Raw genomic sequence first — 21,539 nt, forward strand, 5'->3', positions numbered from 1 at the left:
TCTTTAGAAAGAACAAGTCAGATTGTTTAAAGCATGCATATATGTGTGTCTGCAACAACTGCATCCTGATTACGTTTTTAGGTTTGTCAGCAAACGTGCTCGTGGTTTTGACCAAAGTGATATACGTATAAGACTTGAGTCACTTCAGGCTCTCCTAAGAAATAAACGACGAGTGGGAGTTGTTTATAATTGCAGTGTTTCATTGTACGATAAACAACTCCCACTTGTCGCTTATTTCTTATATGAGATATAAACATTATGTGCAGCCTCTTGATAAATGTTGATAAAATGTACAAGCTTAAACATAGTTCACTTAATTTTAATAATGACGATTCCCTGAATAGAATCCGACCTCGGCAATTATCTGACAAGTCATATCTCTCCCACTTTTGGATGCGATCGTTCGGCCTCAGCTACATCTATGGGGCACAACTTACAAGACACGTCCCCTTCCAAAATAACGTCGTTCAATATATGACGTCATCTATTTGCGAGCGCAGAATCTCCAGAAATGACCTCTTGATAGAACAGCGTTTTATCATGAAATAAACAACGCTTCGTTCTTCATTGTTCTTTGCTATTTATCGCGTAGCTATCTTATATTCCCACATCAAACTAACACGCCATGATATAACTGGAATAATGTTCAAGCGGCGTTAAACCCAACTCACTCACTCACTCACTCACACCAGAGCATGACCTATCGTTAAAGAGAGCAATAACTGTACTGGATGCGGCAAGCAAGTGTAGACAAAGCGATTGTTAAAAAGCTATCAGCTTTATATTGCGTTTTCAGCAACATTGGTTTAAGGAACTACCGTTACCAAAGTCGAATGGAATCAAATTTCGATGCGAATGCGAGTTTTCAGAATGACATTGGAGTGTAATCTCTTTTGACAGAAATCCTCTTTGAAGCTGTTTATTCCCGTTACATCAGTAATTGGTATGATATAAAACTGAAAGTTATCGTCCTTGCACTGTAATAAGACATGACAGATAAATTATATTACATCCAGGAAGGGACAAATTGTTTTTCTTTAATTCCGGAAAATCATTTTTACGACGAATAGCAAAACTACATTTTGTGTTTTTTGCGGATAGTTGTATTAGTTTGGACGCCGTTTCCATTCCCGTTATGTAAGCTTGCTGTGACAAGAGAATTACGGGCAATTAAGTTTGGGGGTAATCCCACTGGGGGTGAGAGTTCACTTCACATGATTGTGTTCGTAAACCCAGAACTGTTCAAACCCCGTAAGTAACCGCCCCTCTCTCTGTCTCTCTCTGTCTCTGTCTGTCTGTGTGTGTGTGTGGGGGGGGGGGGGGGGGGGGGGGGGGTCTCTCTCTCTCTCTCTCTCTCTTGCTCGCCCTCTCTAGCTCTTACTCGCCCTCCCCCTCTCTTGCTCTCTCTCTCGCCCTCTCTCGCTCTTACTCGCCCTCATTCACCCTCCCCCTCTCTCTTGCTCGCCCTCTCTCGTTTTCTCTCTTCCCCGCTCTCTCTTCTCTCTCTCTTCCTTGCTCATCCTTACTCGCCCTCAATCAGCCCCCTCTCTCTTGCCCGCCCCTCTCTCTCTTTCATTCTCACCCTCTATCTACGTCTCTCTTTATTGCTCGTCCTCTCTCTCTCGTATTCTCTTTTATACATTCTCACCGCTCGCTTTCTCACTGTACGTGTCACTCTACTCTCTCTCTTGTATTTCCTTTCTCTTATACACTCTCACTTCTCTCTCTCCCCCCTCGCTGTGTGACTCTACTCTCACTCACTCTCTTGTATTCCCTCTCTCTTATACACTCTCACTTCTCTCTCCCCCCTCGCTGTGTGACTCTACTCTCACTCACTCTCTTGTATTCCCTCTCTCTTATACACTCTCACTTCTCTCTCTCCCCCCTCGCTGTGTGACTCTACTCTCACTCACTCTCTTGTATTCCCTCTCTCTTATACACTCTCACTTCTCTCTCTCCCCCGTCGCTGTGTGACTCTACTCTCACTCACTCTCTTGTATTCCCTCTCTCTTATACACTCTCACTTCTCTCTCTCCCCCCTCGCTGTGTGACTCTACTCTCACTCACTCTCTTGTATTCCCTCTCTCTTATACACTCTCACTTCTCTCTCTCCCCGTCGCTGTGTGACTCTACTCTCACTCACTCTCTTGTATTCCCTCTCTCTTATACACTCTCACTTCTCTCTCCCCCCCCCCCTCGCTGTGTGACTCTACTCTCTCTCTCTCATTCACTCTCTTGTATTCCCTCTCACTTATACACTCTCACTTCTCTCTCTCCCCCCTCGCTGTGTGACTCTACTCTCACTCACTCTCTTGTATTCCCTCTCTCTTATACACTCTCACTTCTCTCTCTCCCCCGTCGCTGTGTGACTCTACTCTCACTCACTCTCTTGTATTCCCTCTCTCTTATACACTCTCACTTCTCTCTCTCCCCCCTCGCTGTGTGACTCTACTCTCACTCACTCTCTTGTATTCCCTCTCTCTTATACACTCTCACTTCTCTCCCCCCCCCCCCTCGCTGTGTGACTCTACTCTCTCTCTCTCATTCACTCTCTTGTATTCCCTCTCACTTATACACTCTCACTTCTCTCTCTCCCCCCTCGCTGTGTGACTCTACTCTCTCTCTCTCTCTTGTATTCCCTCTCTCTTATACACTCTCACTTCTCTCTCTCCCCCCTCGCTGTGTGACTCTACTCTCTCTCTCTCTCTCTTGTATTCCCTCTCACTTATACACTCTCACTTCTCTCTCCCCCCCCTCGCTGTGTGACTCTACTCTCTCTCTCTCATTCACTCTCTTGTATTCCCTCTCACTTATACACTCTCACTTCTCTCTCTCCCCCCTCGCTGTGTGACTCTACGCTCTCTCTCTCTCTCTTGTATTCCCTGTCTCTGATACACTCTCACTTCTCTCTCTCCCCCCTCGCTGTGTGACTCTACGCTCTCTCTCTCATTCACTCTCTTGTATTCCCTGTCTCTGATACACTCTCACTTCTCTCTCTCCCCCCTCGCTGTGTGACTCTACTCTCTCTCTCTCTCTTGTATTCCCTGTCTCTGATACACTCTCACTTCTCTCTCTCCCCCCTCGCTGTGTGACTCTACTCTCTCTCTCTCTTGTATTCCCTCTCTCTGATACACTCTCACTTCACTCTCTCCCCCCTCGCTGTGTGACTCTACTCTCTCTCTCTCTCTTGTATTCCCTGTCTCTGATACACTCTCAATTCTCTCTTCCTCCTTTGCTGTGTAACTAGACTCTCTCTCTCGCTTAAAGTCACGATTTCATCAATTTCTCTTAATTTGGAGACTTTTCCTTGTTTTGTAAGGGCAACAACGCGACTCCGTCCCTCTGAGAATTCAATCCATAACGTGATTTAAACCAAAAGCACATAACTTTAGCAATGTTTTCAAATGCAACGAGAGTGTCAAATACTATTGGGTTAAACCACTCAACGGAGCGCCAAAAACATCACAGCATGAATGTTCAGATCCAAATGTTAACTAGAAATGTACCCATGCATTCCTATACGATCCACTTCGCTGGAAATGTAGTGTACATTTAGAATCGCTATATCGATCGACAGTTGGGAATTAAATGAGATTTTAAAAAAGCCATAAGGTTTGCACTCTGGCATAAGATCTGAATGTACAAGTATTTCTGTTCTCCTAAAAACGTGGAAACTCGTTAGTGCAGTGATACAAACACCACCAAGCTATCCCGTTATTTGACTAAGTAGATAACGGCATCTAAAGTTGCATCAAGTTACTCAAGAATTAGTGGAAGATTGTTGCTCGAGGAACACAGTAAATCGATAACTGGATTCCTGCGACGGTGTTTGGAACATCTTACAACTCCACCGTGAAGACTGACCTCCAGTGCTGGTGAGCGTCATTGCACTAACAGTGCAGAGTAGTGCCCCTTAGGCGTATCAGAAGCCTATGATCGTGGGTTAGGATCTCGGTTCGCCTTTATTAGTTTAACGCCACGGCTTGTGTCATATCTAGACCAGACAAACCAGTGATTGGGATTTTAGCAACGTCGCCGATAGGTTCGCCAGAAACCTATGATTGTGGGTTCGAGTCCCATTTCCAGGTTTGTCAGCACCATCCCCGTGCTCGTGGGTAAGCATCTAAGAGCTGCATCCCTTCGGGCTTTCCTCCCACATTAAGCCGACACGCTCACTCACCCACTTTAAAAAACGATCTTACGTCTTTATATGTAAATTTACGCTACAGTCAGCGTGTAAATTAACATGAAACACCAGCAGCAAAAAGCTGCAATAGTTATATAAATCTATATAATTCAAACATCCAGATTAACCGCACACCAGGGGGAGATAATCCTTGAGTGCAGCAACACGAGTAACAGTTATAGTGACGACACCCCGGCACGCATGACATGGAACGAACTGGTTGCTGTATTGTCGTAAAGATTCGCAGTAATATACAACACCAGTATTTTAATCTATGTCCACATATTGATTGGAATATGTATCAATGTTAAAACGTACAATAATAATAATAATAATAATAATAATAATAATAATAACAACATGAAGAAGAAGAAGAAGAAGAAGAAGAAGAAGAAGAAGAAGAAGAAGACAAAATATATTCATTAACAAAGAATTCCCACCAATATTCGACATCAAATTTTGAACATACTTTCAAAGGGCTACGATCATCGTCACACCTACATTTTAACATAATTTTTAAGTATTCGTAAAGCTGAGACCATCGTACCTCCTCTACTTTACCTTACGTGTGTAATCACAAGTGGTCGTAGCGCTTCGACCACCGTGGCTTCCATATGTTAACGTATACTTAAAATAGGTCGTCAGGCTTCGACCACCGTGACTTCCATATGTTAACGTATACTTAATATAGGTCGTCGGGCTTCAACCATCGTGACTTCTATATATTAACGTATACTTAAAATAGGTCGTCAGGCTTCGACCACCGTGACTTCCATATGTTAACGTATACTTAATATAGGTCGTCGGGCTTAAACCATCGTGACTTCTATATGTTAACGTATACTTAAAATAGATCATCGGGCTTCGACCACCGTGACTTCCATATGTTAACGTATACTTAATATAGGTCGTCGGGCTTCGACCATTGTAACTTCTATATGTTAACGTATACTTAAAATAGATCGTAGCGCTTCGACCACCGTGACTTACATATGTTAACGTATACTTAAAATAGATCGTAGCGCTTCGACCACCGTGACTAACATATGTTAAAGTATACTTAAAATAGATCGTAGCGCTTCGACCACCGTGACTTCCATATATTAACGTATACTTAAAATAGGTCGTCGGGCTTCGACCACCGTGACTTCCATGTGTTAACGTATACTTAAAATAGGTCGTCGGGCTTCAACCACCGTGACTTCCATATGTTAACGTATACTTAAAATAGATCATCGGGCTTCGACCATCGTGACTTCTATATGTTAACGTATACTTAATATAGGTCGTCGGGCTTCAACCACCGTGACTTCCATATGTTAACGTATACTTAATATAGGTCGTCGGGCTTCAACCACCGTGACTTCTATATGTTAACGTATACTTAATATAGGTCGTCGGGCTTCAACCACCGTGACTTCCATGTGTTAACGTATACTTAAAATAGGTCGTCGGGCTTCAACCACCGTGACTTCTATATGTTAACGTATACTTAATATAGGTCGTCGGGCTTCAACCACCGTGACTTCTATATGTTAACGTATACTTAAAATAGGTCGTCGGGCTTCAACCACCGTGACTTCTATATGTTGACGTATACTTAAAATAGGTCGTCGGGCTTCGACTATTGTAACTCATATACTTTCACATATATCAGCCATTGACCGAAGCTCTTAGGTCATAGTAACTCCATGTTTTAACATAAATATACTTACAATTGGTCTCAGCTCTAAGATAATCGTAACTCCAATTCCCTACCTATTCACAGTTGATCTTAGCTGTACGACCATCGCAACACCCATACTTTAAAATATACTCACAAATGGTCGTAGCTCCACGACCATTGTAAGTCTCACACTTCAACATAATATTCACAACTGACCGTAACTCTCACATCTTAATACCCACACGGGGCGGTCGGGTAGCCTAGTGGTTAAAGCGTTCGCTCGTCACGCCGAAGACCCGGGTTCGATTCCCGACATGGGCACAGAGCCCATTTCTGGTGTCCCCCGCCGTGATATTGCTGGAATATTGCAAAAAGCGGCGTAAAACCATACTCACTCACTACTACCTACACATTAGCGTTCAGTCGTAAGGCTACAATAGTTTTAATCTATAAAGTAGGCCCTGTGCCATATCTGATAACCGGCGTTCTCCCAAGACGGTCTGGCCTTCCACTGGATCACATAACAGATTCAAAGATACGGAGTCTGGTCAAACCGAAATACGGTCATCTGGAGACCGCGATATTATTCATCCTGGGGAAAGACCGAAAGTTAAACTAACAGTTGTGGTTTTAGTACTTCATTCCTTGGTTTGAAACTGAAACGAAAGCCACGTATTACTGAAATAAATTACAAAAAAAACATATCTCGTTTCTTGTCACAGACCGACCTTAATTATGGATATGGAGATATGGATATATGCGTTGGAGTAGTGTAGAATCAAAATTAAAAATAATATCAACATAACCATTTTAGATCCTCCTAAAACAGAGGAGAGATGACCACCACCACCACCACCATCATCATCATCATCATCATCAGTAAGTCCAACGAAATGCTTCTAAGAATTATGTTTGAATTCATCATCATCATCATCATCATCATCATCATCATCATCATCACCACAACCACCAACATCATCGTCATCATCATTATCATCAGTAGCTGAAGTAGTCCATGTACATGCAATACGTTTTGTCTGTCCTACATCCAGAGCATCATCACAACCATCATCATCATCATCATTATCATCAGCAGCAGCATCGACGTCGCCATCACTATCCGTAATGGTACAGGGACATGAGCATGCTTATGGTAATTACATCTAGATAATTGCTTTTTTTTAACCTCAATAAAAATACATTTTGTCACGAACACATTTCAACAATCTTCGATAACGGTGGAGCATTTCATGACAAGCACATAACTCATATTTTGTTCAGGAAAACAAGCATCGTCTTCCATGTCCTCTCTCTTTCTTCCAATATTAATATTGGCCGTGTTTAGTAAAATAATGGATGGAATATGACAGATTCCCCACACAACACACAACTCAAGCTCTACGACGACTCCGGTCCTTAGCGTATCCCAATTATTTCTTCCTAATCTAATCACGATCCTGGTCAAGGAAAGTCGGACCCTCTGGCAGAGGAAATAAGGTATCATTTTGCAATGCATCGCGTGTCCAACACTTGACTCACCCTGAGAAATACCCCGAAGCACGATGGTTGAACATAAGTGATGTGTCGTGTCAAATTGTGTTACTATCTCCGCAGCCAGAATAGCGCCTTGCAGGGTCCCATCTAGACTGACATCTAACCTCTTAAAGGGGAAGTGTACACGCAAAAATCACTTTCTTCCTTTTTCTAAACAAAACGCAATTTTAGAATTAATTAGTATCTGTGTTTGAAAATATACACTCATTTTTTTCACAGTGAACGTAAGAAGCTCACAATAGTGTGAAAATGATATGCCGTTATGAGGCCTTCGTTTTTCGAGCTAAACAGGCCTGAGTTATCCCCCTTAGATTATGACGTAATTGGTGCCAATTCAACTGGGTCCCTGTCTATTCTCAACGCAAAAGATAATAAGTACCAGTTTGCGGTAAAACAACATGGCCTACGACACACTCCGGCGCAGTGGAAATGTTGTGGAAATAGAACACTTGGTAAATGTGAAAAATATAAATCGTTTTAATGCGAAAAATATGTTAATTAATTGTAATATTTTTATATTTTTGTCTATGACACTTCCGTGTGAACTTGCCCTTTAAGTGAACATCTTTTACATTAAAAAAAAACAATTTTTAAATTAAAGTTATAAAATATAATATAAAGAAGCGCATAAACTTTCTTAACTTTCCAATACCGCAGTTATCTAGACTTGCCAATTTTTTTAGACTTGCATGGGCTGTATTGGATATATTTGTTTCAGGGTCTGTTTGAAAGACTAGGCCTCATCTTACATCCCTGCCATTCCATATCTCACGGCTTGAGATACCTTCAATGGGATACCGTGTTCTCCAAGAACCTATCGTCATCCGAAAACTAGACTTGCACAAGTCTCTAAGGCAATAATTATGAGTTTAAATCGTAATTTTTAGATTATGTAAATAATAACAAGTTTTCCCTTTTCGAGTACTGTCGACATATCTAGACTTGCCTATTAGGAGGATTACTATACATCCATGGACTTATCTTGCAGTACAGCCTTGGAGCAAGGCTACTTGCAAGCCAGAGTGGTGTTACTCCAACTACTACACTATGGCTGTTGAAGTTTTGAAGTGTTGTCATTTAATAATGAAAGAATTAAGGAATCTGTTATCTAAAGTATACTTTAGTTTGGATATAAGAAACTTATTTTTTTAGTGTCATTCTTAAGTGTTCAGTATTACCAAAATACACATCTGGTGACAAGGAGATAGAACATCTTTCTAAAAACAAATCATCTTAACCTATGCACCAGAATGTATTTTATATAGGTTTTAGTGGTAGTAGTGGACATGCTATGAAAGGTCATTCGTGACCAACTCGTGTTATTCCGGAACAAGCCGAATAGCGACTCGTGCCCCTTTCATGATCATTTTTGCGACCGGGTTCGGTCTTAGCGCAAACGGGCATACCTAAAACAACTGTCAACTCGTTGCGTAATGGTTCACACATTTTCCCCCATATATTATATATATATTTCAGATAAAATTTAAAGCACGTCACAAATCAGGTAGTCATCGATCAACACATTCAGCGACAGTTGGTTTCCCAATACCAAACAAATTTGCGACCGTTCTATATTCAGAAACTGACGCCAACCAAAGTACAGGTATCGCAACTTTTTTTGCGGACATCTAGGGATGGACGGACAGTGCATTCTTTTGGTTTGAGATTGTCGAAAAAATTCGTACACATTAAATAAAAAGCTGTTTCTTCATGCAAAAGTTGTCATACCATTCCCCATCATCATCGGAGGCATTTAACTTGTCCCTCCAGGGTGACTGACGGTCTTTTGTCCAGACCAGTCTTTCGCTTGAGAAATCAATGATGAAAGTCGCACACAATTTGTACCGCAGCTCTACTTCTCACACGCCTTCGATAGGAGAGGAACCTTTCCACCTTGAGCCTCGTGAAGTGAGTGATGGATTTATTAAAATTGACGACCTACACTATTTGCAAACACTGTTTACTCACCTTTCTTAAAATCATGCGAACGCATTGTAGATTTACATCAAGTATACATATGTATGTATATTTACACACATGCAATTTTACGTAAGTGAGCATTTTCTGTGCATGTTTTAGGTATTAATTAGACGCGTATTAAACTGAAAACAGTAACTCCATAGTAAAACATAATAACTCAAAACAGACCAGAACATATATACAGCTCATCTTAGGACTTTTGTATTTTATCTATCTATCTATCTATCTATCCATCCATCCATCCATCCATCCATCCATCCATCCATCCATCCATCCATCCATCCATCCATCCATCCATCTATCTATCTATCTATCTACAAAGACATTCAAACCAGTGATTTTTTTTTACTTTTCGGGTTTTCGAATATGTTTTTAACAGATATTGCAACTGAAAAGTAACCTTTTTAGCCCCCTCACACAAAAATTGGAATCATATTTCAATACTTTAAATGACAAATGCTCAAGATACAAAAGTCAGTTTTAAAGTCTTGGGTAAGGATACAAGTTATTTTTTATCTCAAATCATATGACGAATTGACATGAACATTTAATAACATAAGGACTCTAAAGTTAAAAATGAATATATTACTTAAATATGAAATGCAAGAAAAGAATACATAAAGAGCGATATTTTCCCAAAATGACGAAAGACATAGCTTTTCATTTTCTATTTATCAAGCTTGACATGTCATACTTGAAGACTATATTATACTCCTAGTTGTAGTTCTAAATGTTCAACAGGCTGTTGTGTGAGCTCAGCTGTCCTCTATATTCACAAAATCTTAAAACAGCACGCACAACTTCTCATAATATTTAAACTGAGCAAAACACTCCAATTAGATTGACCGAGTGAGTGAGTATGGTTTTGCGCCGCTTTTAACAATATTCTAGCAATATCACGTCGGACGCCACCAGAAACAGGCTTCACACATTGTACCCGTGTGAGGAACGAAACCCTGGTTTTCTGCATGACGAGCGAACGCTCTAACCGCTAAACTATACCACCGCCCCTAAAATTACAGTAAACTACGGTTATATAACGAACTCAAAGAATTTAACAAAAGTGTGGTCAATCGCAGAAACATCAGCACCGATGCCAACTTTTGTATTTTGGAAGCATCTAAACCAAACTGATGTTCTTAACAGCCAATGAGGCTGAAATGTTAAAACTTAGTGTCTCTACGAACAATAGGCGTATTCTGATTGATTTCCTTGCAATTCTAATACTGTCATAAGTCCACTCACTCACTCACTCACTCACTCACCCACCCATCCACTCACTCACTCACTCACTCACTCACTCACCCACCCACCCACCCACCCACCCACTCACTCACTCACTCACTCACTCACTCACTCACTCACTCACTGTAAATGCCAAAAGGCCGTTTCCAATATACCCCCAAAATCAAGGTCGATAATTTGATTGTATTTTGGAATCTGATTTCCTGGCGTTGCTTGTAACGGAACTAATTTGCAAATATCATGTTACTTACAGATTAATTCTTCACAATCTTCACCTGACCTGGAGACTTCATAAATCTGTCAGTAATCGATTCCATCCCTTGCTTTATTCAAAGGTACAGTCGAAACTCTTGGTCTGTCCTTTGGTACTAGGGCGGGACAAAATGGAAAAAACGTCCCAATTTTAAAAAAAGAAACACGTTTTCCGCTAATATAAATGCTAAATGCTTTCTGCACTCTGTATTATATTATACAAATTCCAGCTGAGACATCAAATAGTACAGACGTTTTTTGTGATCTGTTTTGGTTTAAAACGTTTGGTTTAACGCTGATTTGAAATGAATTTCAGTTATATCACGACGTAACGACACAGCCGTTGGTATGTATTGGTGTAAGAGTGAGTGAGTGAGTGAGTGAGTTGGGTTTAACTCCGCTTTTAACAGTATTTCAGTCATATCACGGCGTGTCAGCTTAATGTGGGAGTAAAACCCGAAGTGATGCAGGTCTCAGACGTTTAGCACTTCGGTGAAACCCACGAGCACGGGCATGGTGCTGACAATCCTAGAAACATAATTGGGGCGAACCGGGATTCGAACCCACACTCATAGGTTTCTGACGTGCCCAAGGGACGCAACTCTGCACAGCGAATTGCGGCGCCTGTATGGTGTAGGAACGCACCGTTACAACTTTAAACTTAAGGGGTTGGTTGGAGGCGGCGTCACTGGTTCAATGCCCTCCGCCGGTAGAACTTGTGAAAGTCATCGTTGGTGCCCCGAGGAGAATAAGACTCTCTCACTCACTCACTCACATTACAGTGAGTGAGTATGGTTTTACGCCGCTGTTGGCAATATTCCAGCAATATCACGGCGGGGGACACCAGAAATGGGCTTCACACATTGTACCCATGTCAGGAATCAAACCCGGGTCTTCGGCGTGACGAGCGAACGCTTTAACAACAGCCCCCACTCACATTACAATGCGTGTGTCGAATGTGAAATTTGCAGGTTTTATTTTAACTACAGTAAACTACGGTTATAACGAACTCAATGGGACCACTAATTTTAGTTCGTTATAAGCATATATACAGCAAATGGACGGGATAAAACACATTTCGTTATATCCGTCAGTTCGTTATAAGCGTGTTCGTTATAAACGTATTATACCGTATTTCCATCGATTCTCCTTTCGTCAAGAATGAATTAAGTCAGATGGGTTTTGTTTTATTTTGAATGACGAACATGAAAGAATCTATTCTAAGCGTTCACTAAACGAGTACAGTTCTAAATCCGCACATATATATCATCGTTTGGTCGTTCGTGATTTATTCACCACACGCGGTCCGTGGATTAATTTCGCGCTATCACCATCATGGCCTGTGACATGGGTTTCAACACCTTGACTACTGTCTACACACAGCATTCTTTAGATAACACCCCAGGCTGATGGTAAGACCACGTTGTTAGTTTATCTTTTGTGGGAATAACATAGAGGTTAGTTAACGTGTGATAGGACGCTTGCTGGGTCAGCCGAACGTGTTCTGTATCATCGAAATTAGTCATGAGCGAAGTGATAAAGTGATTATCCAAACAGAATATGATCAATATTTATGTGTTACTAATGAAGCACTCGGAATCCAACTAAATATTTACATTACAATGCAAAACACGACATGAGGATACCCACCAACCAGATATGGGGGATAGAAGTAGCGGCCTTGCGAAAATGGACGGGGAAGTTTATAAACTGTTCATTATCATTTGAAGAAAGATAATGAGGGACAAAAATAAATGATCCAATCGTATCAGGACTACGGACCGCCTCCGCGTGAAGATCCGGGGTAGAATAGGTCTTCAGCAACCCATGCTTGTCGTAAAAGGTGACTATGCTTGTCGTAAGAGGCGTCTAACGGGATCGAGTGGTCAGGCTCGCTGACTTGGTTGATGCATGTCATTGATCCCAATTGCGTGGATCAATGATCATGATGTCAATCACTGGATTGTCTGGTAAGACTCGAGTATTTACAGTCCGCCGTCATATACCTAGAATAATGCTTAGTGCGGCGTTAAACAACAAAACAAACAAATACGTGTTTTTTACTGCGTGTTTCTTTCGTAGTTGCTAACTATTTTACTAAATTGCACCCTCGCCCCTGTTCGTGACGTCACTGTTGTTCACACACAGGACACACCGGGGACTGCAATGGCTTACGCAGACTAGTTCCTGGTCATACTTGCGCTGCGTCACATGCATGATGCGTTGACATACATTCATACGTTAGATTTCAATCAAAACTTATAGTCGAGGCTACGTTTTAATTTTTTTAACACATGGGAGTAATAAGTGTCATATTTTGACATTATTATGAAAACAAAAAAACTTGAAATTAATACCGACCTTTAAGATTTAACATAATTCCCGCTGCCACCTTTCTAAGTGAGCCTTTGTTTTCTAAATTTGTTGTTTAACGTCCCACTCACCAATATTCCAAAAAATTATTCCAGCTATATGACGGCGGTCTGTAAATAATCGAGTCTGGACCAGACAATCCAGTGATTGATATCATGAGCATCGTTCCACGCAATTGGGATCGATGATGTGCATCAACGAAGTCAGGGTGCCTGACCATCCGATCCCGTTAGTCGCCTTTTACGGCAAGCATAGTCGCCTTTTACGACAAGCACGGTCGCCTTTTACGACAAGCATGGTCGCCTTTTACGACAAGCACGGTCGCCTTTTACGACAAGCATGGTCGCCTTTTACGACAAGCATAGTCGCCTTTTACGACAAGCACGGTCGCCTTTTACGGCAAGCACGATCGCCTTTTACGACAAGCATAGTCGCCTTTTACGACAAGCACGGTCGCCTTTTACGGCAAGCACGGTCGCCTTTTACGGCAAGCATGGGTTGCAGAGGAGGACTAAGCAGAGACCATGTTTTACTTCGAGACAACCGTAAGTACGAAACATCGAAGTTCGACACAACGGTGTTTGACTGTGTGTCAATAGTCAGTCCAAACATTTGAAAATCTTCATCAGTAAAAATATAATAGACCGGAGAAAACCGCCAACTAATATTTTGTTCCTGAGACCAAAAAACAAACGTGTATTATTAATAGACCGAGAAGGAATGTGTACCAGCTGGTTCGACCTCGCTGCGCGTACTTCAGAACGTCAAGTTTTCATCAAGTTACATTAAATGTACCTTTTCTTCACCACGTGAACTAATAATGCCTATGTTTCTTGTGATATTTATAGCGCATTAAGGAGAAACCATTTTCTTTTCGGTTAAGGGGGGTCTATAAAAACAATCAAACCATGTTTTACTGAGAAAAAATACATATATGACATTGCAGGATAAATATAATGTGCCCTTTGCTTGCAGACAGGTCTCCAAGGAATGTCTCTTTTAGTTTAGAAAATAAGTAATTGAGCACGCGTTTATATTGGAAAAAAATGATTGAGTGTCTAAACATTAAAAACAATTGCCCCGACCCCCGACTGAAAATCAATGTTTGCCCCCTTAGCCGTCGTAACCATCCATCACGACCCCCTCGTTCTCCGTGATCTGTTCTGTGTCTATGCCATAGGCTTATGGGGCGACCGTTCAGCAAAACACTCTGCCAACATTCGTCGAATGATATACAGCGCTCTTATCTTCTCGTTTTTTACAGCAAATCATACTTGACAACTATCTTTTAACATCTTCAGAACATGTTATTTTATCGCAAGGCAATTTGAATAAGAATTCCAAATGGAAACAAAACCGGTAGCGTCGAAAAAACATATGTTCCTCATGGCGATGAAAGTTCAGCAAGTTCAACAACAACAATAATAATAATAATAATTCGAACGTAGTGTTTCTGTTTTCTATATTTGTTGTTTAACATCGCACTCACCAATATTCCCAAAAAATGTTCCAGCTATATGACGGCGGCCTGAAAATAATCGAGTCTGGATCAGACAATCCAGTGATTGATATCATGAGCATCGATCCACGCAATTGGGATACGATGTATGCATCAACCAAGTCAGCGAGCCTGACCACCCGATCCCTTCAGTCGCCTCTTACGACAAGCATGGGTTGCTGAAGACCTATTCTAACCCAAATGTTCACGGGTGGGGTGGGGTTGGGTGAGGTGAGATTGGATGAGGTGAGGTGAGGTGAGGTGAGGTGAGGTGAGGTGAGGTGAGGTGAGGTGTTAAACGGGGTTTCAAGATTATTACACTTAGATATGTGCACGCAAGTATGTGCGTGGCTGCTTGTACTAGTCTTATGCCGGTTTCGTAGTGCTAAGCCAACTGAGATACCATGCTGCAGTTAAACACGAATACCCCATTCAGACACGGTATATTGACTCCGAGCCGACCAGTCCTTGTTCTATTTCTCTGTGTCGTGTGTCAGACAGGGTAACATCAATAATCAGTGAGTCCAGCATTCGAACCCACGATCATAGGATTCTGGCACATCTAAGGGGCGCAACTCTCCCCATGTGAAATAGCAGTCTCATGTGTTGAATATATATACTACTCTAAAGAAGTGAAAGAACACCCGAGTCTTTCATGACTGCAGTTAATCTATCGGATCATGCCTTTATATATTTAATCCAAGAAAGAACATGCGTCACAGACGAAGAATGTAGAAGGTTGCCGAATACCTATTCTACCCCGGATCTTCACGGGTCAAGTTACAATGCATGTTCGATATTCCGATATACTAATGCATATGTAATGTCATGTTGAAAAATCATTATGTTCTTATTGCTTGGCAACCCATCCCTGTGAACCAAAGACAGCAAATCTATAAATTGCCTGTTATAGAAATTAAAAATAGCTACGGCAGTTCATATATACTGACGGACATAAATAATGCATCATTGCAGATTCATCAGTATACAAGCTTAATTGCCTCTCGTAGAATTGTCGCGTTATAATAGGCTCCCAGCGACCAAGTCTATTCACAGAGGATAATAAACGGACGGGTGTCAGGATGGTTTAGTTGGGTGTGTGAGTGTGTGAGTGAGTGAGTTGGGTTTAACGCCGCTTTTAACAGTATTCCAGTTATATCGCGGCGTGTCAACTTAATGTGGGAGGAAAGCCCGAAGTGATGCAGGTCTCAGACGTTTACCACTTCGGTGAAACCCACGAGCACGGGTACGGTGCTGACAAACCTAGAAACATAATCGGGGCGAACCGGGATTCGAACCCACATTCATAGGTTCCTGGCGTGCCCAAGGAACGCAACTCTGCAAAGCGAATCGCGGCGCCTTAGACGACTTGTCCACCCGTGCCACGACGGGCAAACCTTGTTACACAAGGCTTACTGTTATTTAATAAAATATAGCCACGCACTGTAGTTTTCGTCGATTAAAATATGCATGTGAATAATTGCAGTCATTTTATGAAATGTTTAGATATTTCACGTATTTCATGAAATGGGTGAATAAGTTGGGTTTAACGTCGCTTTGTACAGTATTCCAGTTATATCACGGCGTGCCATCTTCATGTGGGAGGAAAGCCCGAAGTCATGCAGGTCTTAGACGCTTACAACTTTGGTGAAACACATGAGTATAAGTATACTGCAGGCAAACCTGGCAACAAATTCAGAGCGAATCTGGTATTCGAATGATGCTTATAATGGACATAAATCTGCACAGGGAATTATTCAAGTGATTTAGGGACACCCGTGCTCCAATTAAATGATTGACCCCTACAAACAATGCCAGAATCATTCAGTGATTTCACGAAATGAAAATCTCCCAGATTACAAATGAATAATCCTTCCACATTATCGGAAGACGGGGCACACATTCACTTTCAGCGTGGTATGGATTTATCGAAGGACAGGGGAAGAATCTGGAAAGATGCTGAGAAGCAGTGTATAATTGGAGGTCGGTTCAAATCTCCTTCAAATCTTAATGACCGCGAATGGACAGTGAAACACACGCCTAGTCCAAGTGTTGATGCATTGCCGTGTTATTATCCCTCTCATTTGCAGTGTCTGCAGGAAGTGGGAGCTCCGCACACTGTACATTATACCTGTTTTCTTATTATCTAACTAACATACGATACACGAAGAAATTGATTCTGGTGCCGTGTTACCATTCCAGCTGTATAGACAACAACGGCGGTTCCATAATGACGAGAAGGCGTTCCATTCATCACTGAATCTGACTATTACCTCTGACTGGTTCTGCTTAAACATATAGCATCAAGTCAGCCTGCAGTCGGGTAGATAATACCGTATAAATCCATACAAGACAACCGTGGGTCGTAAATCAGTGTGTTGTTCTACTTTAAAGGTCCATGGCCAGTGCAAGATATATATGCAAGATGGAGCAGTAAATAAATGTGCCCTTACTTTGATCAACGGGATCTATTGCTTTGTACGTGTGATACCAAACCTTGTCTCTGAGGTAAAGTTTGGACATTATATTGGCGTTAACAGACATGACTGTAGATGATTGCAGTCAGTTTGAGATAAAGGATATAAAAACTTTTCGATATGATTTAAATTTGGAGCATAATGTTAAGGGGCTTAAACCCATACTGCATTCTTTGCTTGTTTGACCATGCACCTTTGAATGTAATTCTGACCTACCTGCAAATTCATTGCCGATCTCATCTCTCAACAGTGACTCGATGTTGTGGATCCTGGGCAGGTAAATGTGGAAATCGTTATCCAATCGTTTAGCTTTGCTATAAAACACAAACGCCGATGCAGCCAAAAAACAGAACTTCGGAGCAGTGTCCGAGTGTCCACTCGTTTCGTAAATGACCTTGATCCTCTTCCAGTTGTAACCAGCGATCATGGACAGTGTCGACAGGGCGAGGGAGTTGAAGGTGACACCGGTACGGGTTAGAGTCGGGTACTCCGACCTTTTCTCCACCCCAAAGTCATGAGCGAAGCCCCCGGGCGTGATGACCGGGAGGTTCCAGAAGGGGGCGTAGCGGGCCACGGGTGCCAAGCTATAGTCGCACACCGGCCCCAGAAACACGTTCACCTGAGACTTCATATAGAAATTAAAGGCTTCTATAGGAGCATCCTTGGAGGTACACTTTGAGTCTCCGTAATACATGGATATGTTCACGTCGACAAGCACGTTTTTGTTTTGTAAGGTGACTTTAGCAAGTTCCAAAACCGGAGACACTTTGTGATGCGAAAACGGCTGGTCACCTTTCTGTGGAATGATGACAGCGACATTGATGGATTGTGGATCAGAACCCGCAGCCCCGACCAACAGGAGCATCAACAGCAACGTCATGACTTACTGTATCCAGTACTTCAACAACTCTCAGGAACAAACTACTGGGTCATATTCATCCCGTTTACAAAAACAGCGTCTTTGGGTTCCGACTGCGACCCCACACCAGGTATCATAACACTGTCCTTTAAAACACTACGTTGATCTCTTCAGAATGACTACCAACGTTACACCACAATGGAACACATTAATCACATTGAATATTAAGACCAATTCCATAGAAATCCGTTCTTCAAACACCTCCTTTAAAAAAAGAGTGACAAGCAACCAATTGTCTCCAATAATCCATATCTATGCTGTTTAACACATATCCCACCTGCTAGACACATCCGAGTCGGTCAATGTCCACTTACAGAATTATCACGGCTAATCGAAACATTCTGCTCACTCGGCGTAATGTTGACACAAAACACGGTGTTCCCTTAAGGGCGAGAAGAGTAAAGTCCCATGACGCCTGATTACTCGCCCCTGTGCACTGCCTTCATCCAACGGAACGGGGACCTATCCCACACATTGTGGTGATGCTTCTCCGTCTAATGTGGACAATCATTGCAGCCTCTCTGATTTAATACTCAGTTAGTTTAAAGCTCATTCAAGCTGAATTGCCATTGGTCGGCGATTCACCTGTGTAGGTACGCTGTCGCAGTGGATCAGTGCCTGCAATACTATTTAGTCACACATAAAGACTGCCACTTCTCCGGGGAGCGCACAGCTTTGTAACAATCACTGTTTAGTTTCCGAGAAGGGAGTAACGTTTCAAGAGAGTGAATGGTTCGTGGAGTGCGTCCGTGTTTGTTTGTAGTGATCCACTCGCTGACCATACATGAAAGCGAGATCACCCTGGGAATTCACATATGTATCGCATTTGGTTACAGTGTGTAAAAAATATATGAAGCCTTCTCTCCCAAGGGAGAGAATATATCGTTTCAGAGGTAATAAGCACTCGGATAAAGGGATAAATGCTAAAATGTATTATTCGATGGTTTGGTCGCCCTTTTTAGCTGATGGAGATTAAGGTGACATATAAGATTTGAATGGTTATAAAAATGGTTTTTCACTGTTATTAGAATCGATTATCTTTCAGACATGATTGATTCAAATTACACATTTTAAATTGTAATTATAGTGATACATTAGCTGACGTTTTGTCACTTGCAAATTAATGAAAGGACGGAAAATCGCAAAACTTTTCCCAAATCGTGTCTGAGACAAAAGAAGTGATACAGATTCCCTTTTAATGTTGCAAAAATTCTCTTTTTTAGGGCTAAGATTTCATTTCTTGTAAAAAGCAATAATGAAATCGGAAACTTTCATAGAATCATCTTTTTTGTATTCGCTCACTGTCATTCTGTCTATATGCAGTTAGTCCTGAATGACAAAAACGCGATAACCCTCCAATTATGAATTAACACACAAACCACATCGAAGTTCCAACCAAAATAAGTCATTCTTCATATTTGATCCTGATAACTCCACATGCATACTTGTCCAACCAGACGGAATCTCTCTAAATTGGAAAGTACGGCCAATTACTGAGGCAAAGGGCCGTAGAAAACAATGTTACCATGTCCAAACTCCGTTAGGCCTCTAGATAGTCAGAATCCCATGCTTTGCCAATCAATTAGAGCACTGACTGCGAGCCCGAACTACACTGCGAGGAGCACGGTTCCTCTCGCTCTCACACTCACACTGTTACAGAGGCAGAACGTTCCCTACTAGGAAGCGCTTCAGAGTCAGCGCGCACTGGCCTGTCTACATCCTCTCACATTTACCGCCTTGCATGAATGAGTTGCAGCGCCTGCGCATTGAGTGAATCGCGTGTACGCGATATGGGGACGCATTTGCCGCCTATTTGTATAATAGGGTAATAGTTGAGCGAATTACCGAGGCTTTAGACCAATCGCCGCGAGCAGAAAGCACATCCTTGGGGGAATTAGGACTGTCGAAATACTATTGGTGACCTTTGGTTGAACGTGATAAAATTTCCGAGGATCGGATTAGGTCCGGAATGGGACGCAAAGTAAATATATATTTGATAATAGACGTTTTGAAACAGGGTTAAGCTGATGGCCATAAATTTTCCCAGGGTGAGGTTTTGTTCGTAGTGCATGCATATATGAATAATCATCTTTAAAAAGGGTACGGAGTTTTTTGTTTCCTCAAACTCAAACTCGAAAAGTGCCGGAATTTACCGACGGAAAATACAGAAAATAAACTTGCTCATTTTGCTTCATTGTCAACGGTGCCTCCAAATCCCTTTAAAAAATCAAAAATAAAATAAAAAAAAAAATAAAAAAAATCACCGAATTAAGGTATGCATATTCAGGATATAATATACTATTTCATATACTATACTGTCGTTGTACCAATCCTATTATATATTTATGAACGTGTTCCTGCCCTCGCACCACGATGCCGTGCTCGTGACATCAATCACTAGTTTGCCTGGCCTAGATTTGATTATTTATAAATTATTTCCCACGTTGATATAGTTGGATGTCTCGCACTGCGACATTTAACACATTTCGTTCAAAGTGCGCGTGATGCAGCTGGAATATTGCTGACGGCGGCATCAAACAACATGCTCTCATTTACAGTTTGAACCACGGAAGAGTAAGAATGTGAGTGAGTGAGTGAGTTGGGTTTAACGCCGCTTTTAACAATATTCCAGTTATATCGCGGCGTGTCAGCTTAATGTGGAAGGAAAGCCCGAAGTGATGCAGGTCTCAGACGTTTACCACTTCGGTGACACCCACGAGCACGGGTATGGTGCTGACAAACCTAGAAACATAATCGGGGCGAACCGGGATTTGAACCAAAACCATAGGTTTCTGGCGTGCCCAAGGGACGCAACTCTGCACAGCGAATTGCGGCGTCTTAGACGACTCGGCCACCAGAGTCCCCTTCATGTAGGAGGAAGGCGGTCTGTAAATAATCGAGTCTGGACCAGACAATCTAGTGATTTACATCATGAGCATCGATCTTCGCAATTGGGATACGATAACATGCATCAACGAAGTCAGCGAGCCTGACCCAATAGTCGCCTTTTACGACAAGCATGGGTTGCTGAAGACCTATTTTAACCCAGATCTTCACGGATTTTGCATATAAGAGTGAGTGAGTGAGTGAGTGAGTGAGTGAGTGAGTGAGTGAGTGAGTGAGTGAGTGAGTGAGTGAGTGAGTGAGTGAGTGAGTGAGTGAGTGAGGTCTTACGCAGCTTTTTGCAATAATCCAGCAACATCACTGCTCGGGACACAAAAGTGGGCTTCATACGTTATTGGAATAGAACCCAGGACATCGACGTGACGAGCGAACGCTTAAACCACTGGGCCCCGCCACCGCTCTATTGCATGTAAGACGTTTGTTTATATAGAATCTGAGGTTTCTTGTCATAATAACGAACACAATCTGTTCTGAAGTTGCAACAC

General features: G+C 42.0%; 1 protein-coding gene across 2 annotated transcripts in view; it reads right to left on the bottom strand.

The window, feature by feature from the left end:
* LOC124115228 (atrial natriuretic peptide receptor 1-like) overlaps positions 1–21,539 on the bottom strand; it is a 371,546-nt gene that overhangs the window by 212,973 nt on the left and 137,034 nt on the right. Inside the window, exon 1 of one of the 2 annotated variants that reach the window (XM_048395754.1) lies at positions 17,448–19,873. The exons of the other annotated variant lie outside the window; for it this stretch is intronic. Coding sequence (XP_048251711.1) covers positions 17,448–18,111 — 664 coding nt within the window. The 5' untranslated portion in view covers positions 18,112–19,873. Of the gene's footprint in view, positions 1–17,447; positions 19,874–21,539 lie in introns of those variants that run through there. 2 annotated transcript variants of the gene reach the window in all.

Source organism: Haliotis rufescens, unplaced genomic scaffold, assembly GCF_023055435.1.
Source record: "Haliotis rufescens isolate VD_foot unplaced genomic scaffold, xgHalRufe1.0.p SCAF_14, whole genome shotgun sequence".
Lineage (NCBI taxonomy): Eukaryota > Metazoa > Mollusca > Gastropoda > Lepetellida > Haliotidae > Haliotis > Haliotis rufescens.